Source organism: Quercus suber, unplaced genomic scaffold, assembly GCF_002906115.3.
Source record: "Quercus suber isolate HL8 unplaced genomic scaffold, Cork oak 2.0 scaffold_156, whole genome shotgun sequence".
NCBI classification, from domain to species: Eukaryota; Viridiplantae; Streptophyta; class Magnoliopsida; order Fagales; family Fagaceae; genus Quercus; species Quercus suber.
Window position 1 is genome coordinate 257,500 of NW_027069617.1, and position 18,962 is coordinate 276,461.

The following is an 18,962-nucleotide window of genomic DNA, read 5'->3' on the forward strand; positions in this document are numbered from 1 at the left end:
TATCATCCAGCGCGGACGCCATAGGTTGAAATGTACTAAAATAAAAATTTTTGAAATTCATTTTCGAGTCTATTTAGATACCGTTTATTACTGAAAATATTGTAGCAAAATAATTTTTAAATGTGTAAATAGTGCCGTGAGACCAAATTTTAATAAAAATTTTGTTAAAAAAGGATTTGTAAATCTCGTAAACAATTCACGAAACTCAAGTTTAAACGCAAACATTAGACGTATTTGCTATCCAAACGAACCCTTCATTAGATAGTGTGATTTTATTTATTTAATGGGCGAGATCTAGTAGCAAGCCCAGTAGATCGGATCCAAAGTCCAAGTATTTACGACCAAATCCAACTTAATTTGTTCAACAAATCTCTCCGTAAATCTCACATTCCAATTCTACAAGGCTACAACCAACCACCACTGCCTCTCTCTCAGTTTTACCGCGAACATTCCACACGCGCTCTCAGCGCAGATGGGACTTCCCTTTTAGCTCTTTAAAAAAAAAAAAAAAAGAAGCAGTTAAGGGTTTTGGACCAAAGAGGCTCGGAAAACAGGTTCGGAGAGTAGTAGAGAGAGTAGAGAGGCTAGAGCTTTGGTAAAGAGAGAGTATAAAGCAGAGTGATGAGTTAAGAGCATCCACTTTTTCTTTTGTAGAGAGAAGAAATAATAAAGAGAGAAAGCAAAAAAGAAAGGGTCATGGAGAATGTGAATATGTGTGACGAAAATTGCTAGCAAAGAAAACCACTGCAAAACAGTTACACGCCACCAACAACAACGAAAAACCAACGCCATCACCATCACCGTCTCCACCACCACCAACACCAACAAGCAAGTTTTCATCTCTCTCTCTCTCTCTTCCAAGATCTTCATGCTTGCTTTCTAGCTAAATTCATAACCAAACAAAGGTGGTGGTGATGATGATGATGGCGGAGGGGACATTGTCGTTCTCGGTGGCGGAAGTGGTGGAGGATGTGCTTCAGCAGCACGGGACTCGCCTCAGAGATCTTGATTTGGCTTCTAGAAAAGCTGAGGAAGCTGGTAACTTTTTTTTTTTTTTTGGGTTAAATTTTTCTCAGCAACCAAACAGAGAATTGTGTTTTTGATGATGAAGATGATGATTTTGTGTATGTAGCGTCGAGAAGGAACGAAGCGGCGGGGTGGCTGAGAAAGATGGTAGGTGTAGTAGCGGCGAAAGATTTGCCGGCGGAGCCGTCAGAGGAAGAGTTTAGGCTTGGATTAAGAAGTGGTATTATTCTCTGCAATGTTCTGAATAAGGTTCACCCTGGAGCTGTGCCCAAGGTTAAACACTCAGTCAACGCTTCACAAGCTCACTTTCACTCTCTCTCTCTCTCTTTTTTTCTTTTTTTCCAAATTGAATTGAATGTTTGAGCTTTGTGAATTGTTTTTGGTTTTAGGTGGTGGAGAGTCCTTGTGATTCTGCTCTGATCCCCGATGGAGCCGCGTTATCGGCGTTTCAGTACTTTGAGAATGTGAGGAATTTTCTAGTAGCTGTGCAGGAACTGGGAATTCCTACTTTTGAGGCATCTGATCTGGAACAAGTATGTGTTTTTGTATCTTGGTGGAAGTTAATTTGTGTTGCTTTTTAGCTAGAATAGAATTTTGTAGATAAGATTAGTTAATGAGCTGTGGTTCAAATTGCAATTCAGTGAGGTTGTGGGTACAAAACTCATTAGTCAATGAGCTTTGATTCAATTTGCACTTTGTCTGGAGGGCTGAGGTTGCAGATTCAAAACCCATTGGACATAATCATACCACTCTAATTTGGATTGATTGACCAAGAAAAGAGAGTTAAAGTTAAGTAGATGAGCGTGTAACTTGCTAATACAAAAAGGGTTTAATTTTTTATTTTTTAATATTATGTATTTGTTGAGTTTTCAGGGAGGGAAATCTGCAAGGGTTGTGAACTGTGTTTTGGCGGTAAAATCCTACAGTGAATGGAAACAGGCTGGGGGAAATGGAGTATGGAAATTTGGTGGAAATGTGAAACCAATGGTGTCAGCCAAGTCTTTTGTGAGGAAAAATTCAGAGCCGTTCACGAATTCCTTGTCAAGGAACTCATCAATGGGTGAAAAATCCTTGAATGTGCTGTCCTCTGAGATTGACTCTAATAAAATGGTTGGTAAGCTTAACTTGTACTAGGCTTCTTTATGCATTCGCTTTGTCTGGTTGATTAAAGAAAGATGAACTTTTGTTGATTCATTCATGTTATTACTTGCAGCCTACCAATGGTTCCTTGAGTATGCTTGTTCGTGCAGTTCTGTTAGATAAGAAGCCTGAAGAAGTTCCGATGGTAATCTACTCTACCCTCTTAAATTGATGAACTTAATTAAGAACAATTTGCTGATCAAACCGGGGTTAGTACGTCTGGTATCATGCACCATAGTGGTGCAACTATGTGATATGCGTGAATGATGAAACGTACTATTGATAGACATTTGGTGAAGTTCTGCCTTATATTTATTCCATTCAATTACAATACTTGAAAAAAAAAAGTGCACTGAGGCTTCTTGATTGGATTGAACTTGATCAAGCCAATTGCCCTTTTCAACTAGTGAGGTGAATACAAAATCGCAAATACTATCATTGCTGATACAATCACCGCTTTGAGAGTGCTTTAACTTTTACTCGTACTATTATTGATACTATTGCTACTACTTATTTGTGACTTGTATTGCTCCTCTGCATGAAACAGTTGGTCGAATCCGTGCTAAGTAAGGTAGTGGAGGAGTTTGAGCATCGCATTGCAAGCCAACTTGAGCTGGTATGTTTACTTTGCCCGGTCATTTTTGTGGGCCAAGAGATTGTTTTCACTAATCCAATATGGATTGGTGACCAATTATGCATTTTCATGAATTTTGAGACTCAACATGAGAATTAATTGATGCATATTCCAAATGATTAAACATGGCTTTTGGATCCTAGATGAGTTTCTATTTTTTTTTCTTTTTTTTTTTTTAAAAATCTATTGGTCTACCCATCTTGCTGGTTATTTATTTATTTGCTTATGATCATAGATGAAAACATCTCCAAAAGATATGGCTGTTTCCCGTGGCAACAAAGCTCTTTTGAAATTTACTTCTGCCGATAAAAAGGTAATATGTTGTACTTTACCTTAACATGCACCTATTACTAAAGACTAGTGATCAATAAAAAGAAGCATGTCTTCAATGTCAAGAGCGTATGATTGGAATATAACTTGGGTTCCTAACATTTTCTTTTTCTGTTGGTGCAATATTTTAGACTGAAGACAAAAATGAAAAGTTGATAAAGAAAGAGGAATTTGCCCATAAAACAAGCATTTCTGATGAGAAATCAAAAGGCCAGCTCATGAAACAGCAAATGATCTTTGATCAACAGCAAAGAGACATTCAAGTAAGGACAGTACTGATGTATTCTCCATTATTTTTTCTCCTGAATTTGTATTCACCATATTTTTGCCTTTCTGTTTCTTTAACAGCTTAGTGCATTAATGCTAATGTTATATGTTTGTAGGAACTAAAGCATACACTTCACACTACAAAAGCTGGTATGAACTTTATGCAAATGAAGTTCCATGAGGAGTTTCACAATCTTGGTAGGATTCAGGAAGTAATTTGTTCTTTTTCTATTTCTATTTTCTTCTCTTTTTTAGGGGTTTTGGGACGAAAATAAATTCTCTGTCTCACTTGAGTTTGTTCATTTCTTTGTAGGTATACACATTCATGGCCTAGCTCATGCCGCTTCTGGGTATCATAGAGTTCTTGAGGAAAATCGCAAGCTGTACAATCAAGTGCAGGATCTCAAGGGTAAGAAGATCAATGGGGTCTTGCTTGTGGTAGAGGGAAAAAAAAATCACTGAGTGCCTAAAGCTTAAGTCCTCAAAATGGATTAATATATATTATATATTTTTTTCATTTGATCAGGAAGTATCCGGGTTTATTGTCGAGTGAGACCCTTCTTGTCTGGACAATCAAATCATTTCAGCGCTGTGGATCATATAGAAGAAGGAATTATCACTATGAATACTCCATCGAGGCATGGAAAAGGCCAGAGGTCCTTTAGCTTCAACAAGGTCTTTGGGCCATCTGCAAGTCAAGGTCAGCAAGGTTTTCATTTAGAAAATTTTCAGATTCTTTGATCTTAACATTATTCTTACACTTCTATTCCTAATGTATTGCAGCGGAAGTCTTCTCTGATATGCAGCCTTTGATTCGGTCTGTTCTTGATGGTTACAATGTTTGCATATTTGCATATGGTCAAACAGGATCTGGAAAGACTTTCACTATGGTAGGAAACATTTAGATTTATCTCTGAAGATATGATATAACATGTACAATGATGTTTATTTTGAAAAACTACATAATTGTGGCTAATTTTTGTTGTTTACATGTCTAGAGTGGACCTAGAGAGCTTACGGAGAAAAGCCAAGGAGTAAATTATAGGGCTTTGAGTGATTTGTTTCAAATAGCAAATCAAAGAAAGGACACTTTTAGTTATGATGTTTCTGTTCAGATGATTGAGATCTATAATGAGCAAGTTAGGGATCTCCTTGTTACTGATGGAACTAACAGAAGATATCCTTTACAAGTTATTTGGTTCTTTTACTGATTTAGGTCATTTTATTTAATCTTTTTGTCAAATAGGTTTAAGAATGACATTGTATATCTATTTTCAGAATTTCACTCAATTTTATGAATTTTGATTCTGTTCCACTCTTCCCCCACTTACTCCCCATCAAAAGGTTTTCCTTAATTTTTAACACATTAGAAATTCGAAATAGTTCTCATAGAGGGCATAGTGTACCAGATGCAAATGTTGTTCCAGTGTCATCGACATTTGATGTTATTGATCTAATGAACCTTGGACAAAAGAATCGTGCAGTAGGTGCAACAGCCCTAAATGACCGTAGTAGTCGCTCACATAGGTATGAATGTAATTGTCTATATAAATCAGTGGATGTATCTATGATAGTATCCTTATTTAAGTTGATGTTTACTTTGTTATTTTAAATTATCAATTTGCAGTTGCTTGACGGTTCATGTTCAAGGAAGAGACTTGACATCTGGAGTTATTCTTCGTGGCTGTATGCATCTGGTTGATTTAGCAGGAAGTGAGAGGGTAGACAAATCTGAGGTGACAGGAGATAGATTGAAAGAGGCACAACACATCAACAAATCTTTGTCAGCTTTGGGTGACGTGATAGCTTCCCTTGCACAAAAGAATCCACATGTTCCTTATAGAAATAGCAAACTTACACAACTGCTCCAAGATTCACTTGGTAAGGTTAAACTAACACAAAATTTCAAATTGGAATGTGGAAACCATAGTCTCTCTTTATGGTCTTCATTCTTGGAAAGATTCTTACTATACCTTTGGGGTTGTAATTATACTTTTAGGAGGGCAGGCCAAGACGCTGATGTTTGTTCACATAAGCCCTGAGCCTGATGCTATTGGAGAATCAATCAGTACACTTAAATTTGCAGAGCGAGTTGCCACTGTTGAACTTGGTGCTGCCAAAGTAAACAAAGATGGCACGGATGTCAAGGAGCTCAAAGAACAGGTTCTTACTTTGTCACCTGTAAAGTTCTCTTCAAGTAATTTTAAGGGCCTTGTCCATTTGTTGTGTTCTATTAAACTTACAATTTTTTATTCAGATTGCAAGTCTGAAGGCTGCATTGGCAAGGAAAGAGGGGGAACCGGAGCATATTCAAACTTCCATTTCTGGAAGCTCTGAAAAATACAGGACAAAAGCTAGTGAGATATCACCTTTTCAATCTAAACAGAAGGATGCAGGTTTATTCGGAGACCACAATAGCTGCCGGCAACCAATGGGTGACGTAGGCAATATAGAGGTAAATAAAGTTCCCTGATAATGACTTGGTAGATACTTCTCACCTGTTAAATTTTGCATTTCTATTGCTTGATAGTATGCATTTAGATCAGATTGTCTCTTAACAGATTTGTTATCTTGTTCTGTTTCCTTATAACAAAATGTTCGGTTTAGTTTTATGAACTTTAATCTGAAATTGGATGGAATGATTCTGCAGCTTCGTAGCAATTCTGCCTCAAGGCAAAAGACACAAAGCTTTGATCTTGATGAGCTATTAGCAAATTCACCTCCCTGGCCTCCGGTGAATGGTCATGGTCAGAACTACAGGGAGGATGATAGAGAAATGGGCTCGGGTGAGTGGGTTGATAAGGTCATGGTAAACAAGCATGATGTAAGCAGAGTTGAGAACCCTTTAGGAAGTTGGGCAGCAGATAATGGGGACTTATCTGATGTATTTTACCAGAAATATCTCCCTGATTCTTCCAAAATTTATCCAGATCAATCCTATAATATGTTTATGGGAAGCAACCAGTTCAATGTCACAAGTACCGATGAAATGGATGATCTTGATGCTGCCACCAGTGATTCTTCAGAACCAGATTTGCTTTGGCAATTCAATCATTCAAAGCTTACCAGCATGACCAATGGAATTAGTGCAAAAACCAGGAAACCCAATTCAAAGCCAGCAAAGAGCCCAGAGCTAAGGTAATCCAAAGTAGATATTTTGTTAGTAGTATACTTAATTTTAAACTGTCTAGCCAGAAACATGTTTCCTTAACAAGTTGTTGTTAACTTTGCAGCAAGAATACCAATGCTTCTCTTGGCCCTTCACCTTCAAGGAAATTAGCAAATGGGGTAGGCAATGTGCAGCGGAATGGGAGGCAGCCAGCTCCAACTGATATGAAACGCAGAGCTGGGAATAGAAAATAGAAATGTACTTACACGTTGAGAGGGTGATTTTTTTATTTTTATTTTTTAATTTCTTTGAATTTGTTTGAGAGGGAGAGAGGTTTTACTATATTCTTCATTTTTATTTTTTTGTTGTAATCTTATAGTTAAATGCAGCAATAATTCCAGTTGCTTGTAATTGTCTACTTGTGAGTTCAATGTGTCCTCCCTACGTGGATTGGATGACTGATGTTGTTTATAGATGGTACATTACACTATTCTTGGCTTTTAATGGAATATAAAACCCCGAAATTAGAGGCATAATTCATCAACTCAAGAATTTGCATTGCATTCGTTTGAGATTATAGCTCCAAAATTTTCCGAGTCAAGTTTTTGAGGCCAACTGCTAAGATCTTTTGGCTTTAATTTCTTTTGGCAGAGGTCTTTTTCACTTTTATGAAGGTATAGAAGAGCTAAATAAATTTCTTCAGCAGGGTAAAAACTAAATTAATATCACCTTAAAAATTAATATCAAATGCTCCACATAATTTGTTTTTGCCGAATTCCAAATTTTCAATTTGTGATTCTATCTTTACTGGTCATTCAAAGGGCTATATTGGAAAGATGAATGTACAAAATATCTTTGGTTAAAATAGGAGGAGAAGAAGTTTTTTGTGTTGAAAAATTTCAACAGTAAAATCAGTTTTAGTGGAATCACTGTAAATTGATTGAAAAATTGAGTGCCTTTAATTTATATATATCAAAAAATTGAAGTGCAGCATTTATAGTTACTTACGCTCTTGTTTGAGCCATATTAGCGTAGCATTTTGGTCCATTCAAACTATTTCGATCCATTCAGTCCATTTTGGTCAATTCGGTCTATTTTGGTCCAGTTCAGTCCATATGGTCTACTTTGATCAATCTGGTCCACTTCAGTCCATTTGATTTTTTTTTGGGGATAAACTTCAATCTTTTGCCGGAAACGGGGGGAACAAACATGGTAATCTTCCTTACAAAAAACTACCAAAACAGGGGGAAGATTATCCTTAGTGAAACAGAAAGGCATAAAGGAATTTAAAGCTAATCTAGCAGCAATGTGAGATGAGAGTTTGTGTAGGAAAATGAGCTACTTCATTGACAATCATGTCATATTTTTAGCGTAATGTTAGTACGTTCTTGATAAAATTACATTTTTTTTTTATATTATTAAAAGTATTTTTTTTCCAATTATAATGTTTAGGCATTCAAAACGTATAGACAATGAATTATTCGTAAAGAGTATTAAAAACAAATTTCAACCACATAATACATTATTTATAAAACATATCTCCTTATATAACAATTGAATGTAAAATGCATTATATTTTCTTTAAAAAAAAATAAACTTCACAAAATTTAAAACACCTTCAAATAACAAATATAGATAACTTGAGTTAGAAAGTCTAATATATTATATCAACTATAGTTTGTTAGGAAATAATCACATCATTTTAAGAAGGATTTACAACTACCATTTATAAATCTCATTTAATATTTTTATATTTCATTTAACAAAAAAAAAGGGTCAAATTTTTTGGCCCCCTGCGTGAATTTGCGACTAATTTTACATCAAAATTGGCATTTTCATAATCCATTACTACTTTGTATTTCCTCATTTTATTTATTTTGATAAGATTGTATTTCCTCATTAATTCTGCATTAGGGGGTAAGTTACTAAAAAAAAAAAATTATTTTGCCAAAACCCTCTAAAGATCGGCTGTCCTTGCCCGTGACACGGCACAATTCACGTGCCTTCTGCTTCCAACAAATGCCTTATATCGATCTCAACACAATTTGCAACTTGCAAGTCCAAATCAAATGTAGGCCACAAATTACCCACTACCTCGGTCCACCACATTTTTTCTTATTATGGATGCAAAATTTTTGTGGCCATGAACTAGTAGTTGATTTAGCAAGCAAAAATTATGAATTTTGTGAATGGTCCCAAATATCAATACCTCATTTTAGAAGAAACCTCTCGAACCTTCACCAAGCCTGTACTTTTCAACCAGTTCTTAGATTCTTTTGAGAGAACCCAAGTTGGTACTATTTACTTATATGATTAATTTATACACACAAAGTCATTCTAGCCAATCAGTTAAAGCAGCCATAATCAATTGCCTTTTTTAATCTCTTGCTTCTGATATTTTCTTGGCACAACATATAGTTTATTTGGTTCGAACTTTTATTCCCAGTTAAAGCTTTTGTCACTACAGCTAAATATGTCCAACGTTGGAATAGGTTTTGATCATGCCGGGTCGTGTTATTATTCAGTGCTTGGTTTGTGTAAGCAAGCCACAGAAAATGAGATTCGCTGTGCTTATCGCAAACTTGCCATGGTAGCTAGTAACATCACAAGCCCTTTTTTTAATTTTTGTTATATTTTTATGCTATGAATTTTGTTTTCAAAAAATTTTAATTTATTTGTACGTAAATTTGAAGAAATGGCACCCAGATAGGTGGATGAAAGACCAAAAAATTGCTGGAGAAGCTAAAAGACGGTTCCAACAAATCCAAGAAGCTTATTCAGGTATATATTTTTTAAATTAAAAAAAGAAGAAAAAAAGAAAAAACACATACATTGTGTTGTCTTTATGTACTATTTCATTCCAATTAATATTGTTGGGATATCTGATTCTGATGAACTGTGATTTTTCCAGTTTGATCAAATAAAGGAAAGAGAACAATCTATGATGCTGGATTGTTTGGTCTCCTTGGAGACGATGATGACGAGGTCAGTTTCTTCTTTTCCATTGATATTCATATACACAATCATAAAGTTTTTATTTGGTTAATTTTTTTTTCCTTAAAATTTTTATTCCCTTAGTTTTTGGATGCTAAATTATGGATTTCTGGCAACAGGGTTTTGTTGATTTCATGCAAGAAATGGTTTTGATGATGCAAAATGTGAGGCCACAGCCCCAGGTACTACATTTGGTGATTGACTTGTATTTATTTTTGAAGGTTCATGTGAACTAGTTCCTTGGAACAAGTAGCATTGGTTAAATATATATATATATATATTTTATTTAGGGGGAAATAAATATTGTACTCGGTTCTATATTTTTATAGGAAGAGAACAGCATGGAGGAGCTTCAGGGATTGTTAATGGACATGGTGAGGGAGAATGAAATGGTCAATTTTGGATTTGAGTTGAGCTCGTCTGAGAGTCCTAGTAAGAGGATGCGTTTTGATTTGCAATTGTAATGCTTCCTTGAATTAATTTGAGGATGCGTTTTGATTTGTAATTGTAATGCTTCCTTGAATTAATTTGATCTTAAATTGACAAGGTTGTGCTATTTATTTCTCCACTGTTTTCAATTAATGGGTTATATAAGTTTTCCCTTTCAATTTCTTTTGTTACTTGCAAACTGAAATCTATCGAATGGGTCTATCGCGCTTAGTTTTGCAAAAACATGGGCTGGCATTTAAAATTAACAAAATGTTTTGTCCAAAATCAGAGTTCATAGCAAGCCCAGCCCATTTTCAACCCCAGCCAAACTCTAATAAGTAATAATAACTACAACTAACGCCAGGTACAATTAACGTAGTGGCTTTGAAGTTCTCTCTTATAAGTTATAACACAACCCTCTCCTCTTCATGCCCTTTACAAAACCCAAACGTTCTCCTTAATTACGCCAACTCATCACTTTCTACCTCTAGCTATTCTGAGTTCCGACCTTTCACTTTTCCGTTTCAATCTCAATTTTAAAGCAATGACTTCAAAGGGCCTCAAATACATGACCGAGATTTTCTCTATGCTTGGCATCGATTTCGTCAGGTCCGTAAATCTCTCTAACTCTGTTTCTCTTAAAAATAAAATGTTTCTTTTGTTTCCATAGAAAGTAGCACTTCAAAGATTTTTTTCAGAATTTTTTTTTGTTAAGACTAAATGGAATTTGAACGTTGAGTTTCAATGTGGTCTTTTAACATTCTGAATGATAATTCCAGGAATTGAGGACCGACCCAAAAGATCAACCTCAAGCCAAACAATCGACTTGTCAAGGTAAAAAAAAACCTATTTTGAGTTTTTTATTTTATAATTTTTCTTTTTGCATGGTGTAGTTAAATTCTTTAAAAAAAATTCAGTTAATTTGCTAATCCATATCCATCAATATCCAAATTTATGTAAATAGAAATGGATCCCACAGATTTAGGATTGAAGCCCAAAACATAATCTGCTCATGAAATATAAAAACTGAGGAACAGATACTTGAAAGTATCAAGAAGAATGTAGAGGCTTGAGTTGAGTTTCTTTTGGTGCGGGAAGTTGTCCAAGGCTCCAAGTAATTGGCAGTGATCTTGGGTCCAGGTAACATTAGTCACGTAAAATAAGTGTAGGGACATAACTAGAAATTTAAGACTCTTAAGGTAGTGTGTGCAATACAACATTTGCAGAGGTATATGTGTTCACGACTTTTTCTGGATGTTGAAGAAGCCACAAGATTTTCTATGTAGATACTAGGTACAACTAACTTTCTCATCCAGGGCTTAACTTTTGCAAAGTCCAAAATTAACTTTGTTATTCATGATGTATATACTCCACTCCATGTCTTCCCTACTCAAAATTTTCGTGTGTTTTATGGTTGCCTTAGAAATTTTAGTAATTTTCTGTTCTAGGTATGTGTGTATATATACATTTGATGGATCTGTTCTAGGTATATTACAGCTTGCCAGATGCGTATTATCAATTTAGTTGTTAATATTAGTTCTTATCCTTCCAATTTTTGAACCTTTCTTTTTTCTTTTTTCTTTTTTTTTTAAATTTTGGTTGGATCGTGGTTCCAAAGACTTAAAAAATTTCCAATAATTGTATTGTTTGTAGTTGCACCTATCTCAGTTGTGCATCAACTGTTGCTCAAGAAGGGTGGGTTGGCATGCCTATCCACTAAAGGTTACTAAGTTCGTGTTTTTTATCCTCTTAAGTTTAGTCAAGCAACCTAAAAAATTAGTGCAACTACTGATTCTTTAATTTTTTTTTTAATAATTATTTTAGTTCTAGACTTTGAATCAGTTCAAATTAGAAATTGCAACTTAGCATATGACGTTCTTTGAATATGTTTGAAAAAATTACCACCAAATTTTGTCACTAACGCTACTTCTCTTGACTATATGAAATTCTTTTCGAATTTATTAGTTCTCCAACTTTGATCATGATTTTAATAAAGTTGATCTATGGATGAAATTCACAGAGTCTCCTTTTTAAAATTTTCTTTTAGGCCTCAACTACGGTGTTTGACTACTACAAAGGCAATTTTTCAATAACCAATGACATATTTGCAACACTTGGATTGAAAATTCATAGTGGCAAAAATGTCCCTTATATGTAGGACATTTTCAGGGTATTAGGTCTTGGTATGTATTCAGTAAATTCTTGAGAAATACATAATGAGAGTTCCAAGTAGAAGACTTGGTCTTAGTGCCAAAGGATGTCTTTCTTAGTGCATTTGGCCATAGATAATGTATATTAGAAGCTTCAAGGGTGTTGAAAACTCATTATAAAATGAATCCTTACACTTCTATTAATAAGTTGAACAATGGTGAGATATCACCCCTTTCATTTTCTTTATAAAGATGGTTGTGGTTAAAGAAAATTATCTTCCTTCTCAACTCTGTTCCATAGTGATACAATGATTGGGAAATTATGTGTTAGGCATAATTTGGTGTATCTTTGTTGTAATTAGCTGAAAAGATTCAAGAATTACTTGGAGGAATGTACTTCATAATGATTTGGCAATTTGAGGGAATTTTGCCCCATGTTGATGAAATATATAGTTTTGATATCTATTTCTCAAACCATTCATTGCTAGATAGGAGTTAGGTTAATACTCACAAACCAAACCAACTATATGCTCGCTCTCTTTCAAATGATGTGAAAATAATAATTGTGTAGGTAACTTAACTGAAATATTTAAATAATTATGAATTCACTCACGCAACACACATATTCTTAATTATTTTATAGTATTTATCAAAAAAAAAATTATGTTATAGTAATTCATGTTTCTTTTTTTATTTTTTCGCTTTTTAATATATAATATAATTTATGCTAATTATGTAAATATTATACCACAAGATTAAATTTTTTTTATGGATCATAAAAATTAGTTAGAAATTATTTCAAAATAAAATTATAAATTATCTGCGCATCACGCGGGACATTGTCTAGTATTCATTAATGGTAGTTAAGAGGGTTGTAGCTCAACTGGTTACTAGTTAGCACTTTTTGGTATTTCTGACAAAGACATCTAAAATTGGTATCATACATAACAATTACATTTAGGACATTTGTTAGGCATTGAGGTAAACCTTCAACACTTACCTTTACAACTATGAGTTTAACAAAATCTTTCATTTTTTTTTAATAAGTTCAATGATGTGATCCTTGTGGTTACTTTGTCATGTAATAATCATTTTTTCATGTGTCTATAGTCATGGCAAAAGCTATGGGGATACGAGAAGTATACAAATGAATAGAAGCATAGCTTTCCATTCTTGAATTATTTACAATAATATGAGAATTTCTTGAATAACTTGGGAGTAGTTGAAATGTTTGTAATTCAATAGTTTTTTGAATTACTGTATTCTCGAGTCTCTCATATAGGCTTTCAATGCATGATGTCTAAATCATTGTAGGCAAATATTTCAGTTTGCAATTGTTGTTGGTGGGGGAAATGTCTTCCATGGTTCTTCTTGGGCAGGAAGTAGTGCCTTTCACCGTTTATCTACTGATTACATTGGGTAAATCCTTTATCTGAATTGATCGAATATGCACGTATTAATCCTTTCAGTTGTAAACATAACATCTATTTTCATGGTTAAATGGTTAATGTAACTTTATGAATCTATGAATCTGTTACTGCTACTGGGCTCTTTTATTATTTGCAAAGCAAATATTGTCTTTATTTTTTGGCTACACAAAATGAGTTTTAGGATATGGTTTATCAGCAGCTCATTTTTGGTGTTATTTGGTAATACGCACATTGTCTTTTTTTCCTTTTATTTTTTCTTTTATAAGTACACACATTGTCTATGTAGGCACATTGTTAGAGCAATAGTTTAGAAAATCAGCTTCACTTTGAGGTAGCAAGAACTAGAGCCAAAGGTATAATAATACATGTACCCATTTGATTATAATTAACCACAACGGTTTGCTCTAGGCTTATGATTTTTTTGACATGATGAATTAGGTTGATGGGTTTGTAACCCAAAATGAATTTTAATGTTATGACATTTGTACTACCTTTAACTGTATTAACTGCAAAAATAGTGTCTGATATGTTCTCCAATATCCTGGAATTAGTGATCAAAAGCTGTTATATAGTTGATCAAGTAAACCTAAAAAGTTTGTGTCAATAGTTAAAAAGTTAAGTTATTGAATAGATCAACATGAGGTTCAATTAAGATTCAATGTTTTACATTTATTTTCGTTTTGGTTGATTCATTGAACTGGTTTGTCTTACATTCTTGGGATCCGAATAGTTGCCCACTTTTTAATACTATGAATTGTTAGGGGACTGAAACAGGAGTTCAATGGACCTAATTAACCACTAACATTAATTGTAAAGTGTTAATATTAACGGATAGAAACAATTAAATTCATTAAGAACCAATTGCAATACAAAATTTTATATGAATTTAACCATTTCACCATCAAATTCATGCATAATCATTTCAAAATTCTTAAACACATTATTATTATGTATTGTTATTTAATATGATACTATGAACCTTAAAAAATCATTTTATTATAAATAGTAAATGAAATGTTATAACACTATTTCAAACAAAAAAAAATATGAATACTTTAAAAAATCTTCCTAATGACATATTGGTTGTGAAATCTTTTCGAAAGTGGGCAAAGATTCGGCAACACTCCTAGGAAAATTAAGTTAAGGTATAAAAAAATATTTTTTCAATTTGTATCTACTTATTTATTTCCCTCTATATAAATTATTCAGTCTATTAATTTAATATTTTTCCTTTTTCTTAATTAGTTGCAAATGCTTCAACAAGTTAACAGAAAACAAATTAGTCCTCCAACAAATTCAACTGACTCCATATTTCAATCACCCAGCTCTTCTACATGACAAAGAAAAAATCCTAATTTTTTCATGTTATGAAGCAGAAAATCCCCATGCGCTACTGATAGTGGGAAGTTACAAATACTTTTTGAATGAAGAAGTCATTGAAGGAAAAAAATTAATTGAAAAAACTCTTCCATGAGGCAATTTTGTTGCAGCTTATATTCATGGAATCATGCTACTTTGTGAGTCAAATCTTGAAGGCATTGATAATCTTTTGGAAATTTTAAATGATGAACATGGGAAGCATTGGCTTCTAAAATGCCGAAAAATGCTTCGACTACTTGCTGCGAGAACCGCCCTGTATCAAATTCCAAACTTTCAAGCATGCCACAAAATTGGAATGGGACATTGGAACTGAGATGAACCTTATCCTTACGGTTATGAAGAATTTGTGGTTACGTGCAAGAGATGCTCAATCAACCATCATTTCTTCATAACCGTAAGGATAAGGTTCATCTCAGTTCCAGTGTCTCATTCCAATTTTGTGGCATGCTTGAAAGTTTGAAATTTGATACAGGGCGGTTCCCGCAGCAAGTAGTGGAAGCATTTTTTGGCATTTTAGAGGCCAATGCTTCCCATGTTCATCATTTAAAATTTCCAAAAGGTTATCAATGCCTTCAGAATTTGACTCACAAAGTAACATGATTCCATGAATATAAGCTGCAATAAAATTGCCACATGGAAGAGTTTTTTCAATTAATTTTTTTCCTTCAACGACTGCTTCATTCAAAAAGTATTTGTAGCTTCCCACTATCAGTAGCGCATGGGGATTTTCTGCTTTATAACATGAAAAAATTAGGATTTTTTCTTTGTCATGTAGAAGAGCTGGGTAATTGAAATATGGAGTCAGTTGAATTTGTTGGAGGACTAATTTGTTTTTTGTTAACTTGTTGAAGCATTTGCAACTAATTAAGAAAAAGGAAAAAAATTAAATTAATAAACTGAATAATTTATATAGAGGAAAATAAATAAGTAGATACAAATTGAAAAAAAATAGTTTTTTATACCTTAACTTAATTTTCCCAAGAGTGTTGCCGAATCTTTGCCCACTTTTGAAAAGATTTCAACCAATATGTCATTAGGAAGATTTTTTAAAGTATTCATATTTTTTTTGTTTGAAATAGTGTTATAACATTTCATTTACTATTTATAATAAAATGATTTTTTAAGGTTCATAGTATCATATTAAATAACAATACATAATAATAATGTGTTTAAGAATTTTAAAATGATTATGCATGAATTTGATGGTGAAATGGTTAAATTCGTATAGAATTTTGTATTGCAATTGGTTTTTAATGAATTTAATTGTTTCTATCCGTTAATGTTAACACTTTACAATTAATGTTAGTGGTTAATTAGGTCCATTGAACTCCTGTTTCAGTCTCCTAACAATTCATAGTATTAGAAAGTGGGCAACTATTCGGATCCCAAGAATGTAAGATAAACCAGTTCAATGAATCAACCAAAACGAAAATAAATGTAAAACATTGAATCTTAATTGAACCTCATGTTGATCTATTCAATAACTTAACTTTTTAACTATTGACACAAACTTTTTAGGTTTACTTGATCGACTATATAACAGCTTTTGATCACTAATTCTAGGGTATTGGAGAACATATCAGGCACTATTTTTGCAGTTAATACAGTTAACAGTAGTACAAATGTCATAACATTAAAATTCATTTTGGGTTACAAACCCATCAACCTAATTCATCATGTCAAAGAAGTCATAAGCCTAGAGCAAACCGCTGTGGTTAATTATAATCAAATGGGTACATGTATTATTATACCTTTGGCTCTAGTTCTTGTTGCCTTAGAGGGAAGTTGAATTTCTAAACTATTGCTCTAACAATGTGCCTACATAGACAATGTGTGTACTTATAAAAGAAAAAATAAAAGGAAAAAAGACAATGTGCGTATTACCAAATAACTCCAAAAATGAGTTGCTGATAAACCATATCCTAAAGCTCATTTTGTGTAGCCAAAAAATAGAAGACAATATTTGCTTTGCAAATAATAAAAGAGCCCAGTAGCAGTAACAGATTCATAAATTCATAAAGTTACATTAACCATTTAACCATGAAAATAGATGTTATGTTTACAACTGAAAGGATTAATATGTGCATATTCGATTGGTTCAGATAAAGGATTTACCCAATGTAATCAGCAGATGAACGGTGAAGGGCACTACTTCCTGCCCAAGAAGAACTACGGAAGATATTTCCCCCACCAACAACAATTTTGCAACCTGAAATATTTGCCTACAATGATTTAGACATCATGCGTTGAAAACCTATATGAGAGACTCGAGAAAACAGTAATTTAGAAAACAGTTGAATTACAAACATTTCAACTACTCCCCAGTTATTCAAGAAATTCTTAGATTATTGTAAATAATTTAGGAATGGAAAGCTATGCTTCTATTCATTTGAGCTTTTCATTTGTATGCTTCCTGTATCCCCATAGCTTTTGCCATGACTATAAACACATATTAAAAAATGATTATTACATGACAATTTAACCACAAGGATCACATCATTGAACTTATTGAAAGAAATGAAAGATTTTTTTAAACTCATAGTTGTAAAGGTAAGTGTTGAAGGTTTACCTCAATGCCTAACAGATGTCCTAATTGTAATTGTTATGTATGATATCTTATTTAAGACAATTTGATATGTGGTCTCTTGTAAGTTTTACTAGTTATTTTTAGATGGTAATCACATTAGAGAAGGTGAGGCAGAAACCATGGTAGCTGGTGGGATTGAAGCTGTGGTCATGCCTACTTGGGTTGCTGGGTTTATAGCTACATATTGATTTTAGATAGTGTATGGGCGAGGCCCCAAGCCCATTGGGCCTTAGGCGATTGCCCTGGGGTACAGTACGTGGACCGTCCCCGTTAGGCTTATAGTCCCAACTTGGGCACGCTAAGAGAGCCGGCCTAGGCCCAAAAGCCATGTTGAGCCCGTTCTTGTCAAAGTTCAGCTGCTCGGGGGTGCAGGTCCCCTGCAACCCGGTATTGCCTTGGGAAATCTCCCTGTCGAGCAACCTTTTGGGCGGTGGGAACCAGTTCCAATGCCACTTCCATTGTTCCCAACGGAGCTTCCACTTAACAGTGATAGAATTGGACCTCCATCCGTACAAGCAAAGAAGTAATCATAACACCTCCACTCATCTCATGTTATAAATGGGAAAATGAACTGAGAAAGAGGGGTGGGCAATGGGGAGGAGAAAACACTGAGAGCAAGAGGGGTGACATTAGTAAGAAGAAAGAGAGCAACTTTGGGAGAAAAAGACAAGGATCTGTAAGAACTAGAGTGCAAAGTTGGGTCTCTGGGCAAAGAACTACCCATAGTAGGAAAATCGAAGCCCACAATACAAATAGATTGTGAGCCCAATTATAGGCAGAGCCTGGTAATCCTATCTTGGGTACGCACAGATAGTAATAATGGTTTACAAAAGAAAAATACAATGATTTCTTGAACATATACTATCATTAAATGAAGAATATTAAGAAATTTGAATAATTAAATTAAATCTTGTCTTTGCCATTGCAAGGTTAAAACAACACAACTTTCTTATATTCTTTATTTAACATAAATTTCAATGAGATTGATGGCATGCTAAGCATGGCTGTAGTTTTGTACCTGCGATTACATATATGTACTTACATATTTGTATTGTAAGAATTCCAATTAAAACAAAGTAGAGATTAATTATAGTAAAAAGTTTCTTCTATATGTGATATAAAATCAACTGAAATGTAAACAATCATAATGCATCATGAAATGGTACAGCTGAAATTCCGTGGAGTTCAAACAACTTATAAGAAGCTGTCCAATACATAGCAAACACAAATGCATTCAATGCCAAACAACCAGTGCACCATTCCAAGTCTCTCCAAATCATAATCAAAACAAAATCCACCACCATTGTTAAGTTATAGTAAATCAGTTTATACAAATGCACAAATTAATCCACGAGTTTAATTTTTCCATTTGTATTACATAATAGAAGTAAAATTATTAGGACATATGATATGCAATTACTTCTTCTTCTTCTTATTCTGGGAGTTGCCTATGTTGTTGTTAAAAGTTTGCTTGGAGGTTCTTTTT

General features: G+C 33.9%; 2 protein-coding genes across 2 annotated transcripts; both read left to right on the forward strand.

Moving 5' to 3' along the window:
- The first annotated feature begins 639 nt into the window (after window positions 1-639).
- Window positions 640-7,050, forward strand: LOC136069198 (kinesin-like protein KIN-14I). The gene is made up of 19 exons (XM_065777470.1): window positions 640-1,038; window positions 1,133-1,299; window positions 1,416-1,559; window positions 1,900-2,136; window positions 2,240-2,311; window positions 2,714-2,782; window positions 3,036-3,113; window positions 3,262-3,393; window positions 3,514-3,595; window positions 3,711-3,806; window positions 3,924-4,097; window positions 4,181-4,287; window positions 4,396-4,574; window positions 4,763-4,924; window positions 5,025-5,278; window positions 5,397-5,560; window positions 5,655-5,852; window positions 6,048-6,535; window positions 6,631-7,050. Exons 1-19 carry the CDS (start codon window positions 915-917, stop codon window positions 6,758-6,760), a joined length of 3,057 nt encoding a protein of 1,018 aa, XP_065633542.1. The 5' UTR covers window positions 640-914; the 3' UTR covers window positions 6,761-7,050.
- Window positions 7,051-8,607: 1,557 nt separating this feature from the next.
- On the forward strand, window positions 8,608-11,890 carry LOC112024783 (uncharacterized). Its single transcript, XM_024057420.2, is given in 7 exon segments — window positions 8,608-9,096; window positions 9,200-9,287; window positions 9,418-9,491; window positions 9,620-9,682; window positions 9,830-10,538; window positions 10,709-10,763; window positions 10,894-11,890. Coding segments are annotated over 5 exon segments (477 nt in total). The 5' UTR covers window positions 8,608-8,979; the 3' UTR covers window positions 9,965-10,538; window positions 10,709-10,763; window positions 10,894-11,890.
- Window positions 11,891-18,962: the final 7,072 nt, after the last annotated feature.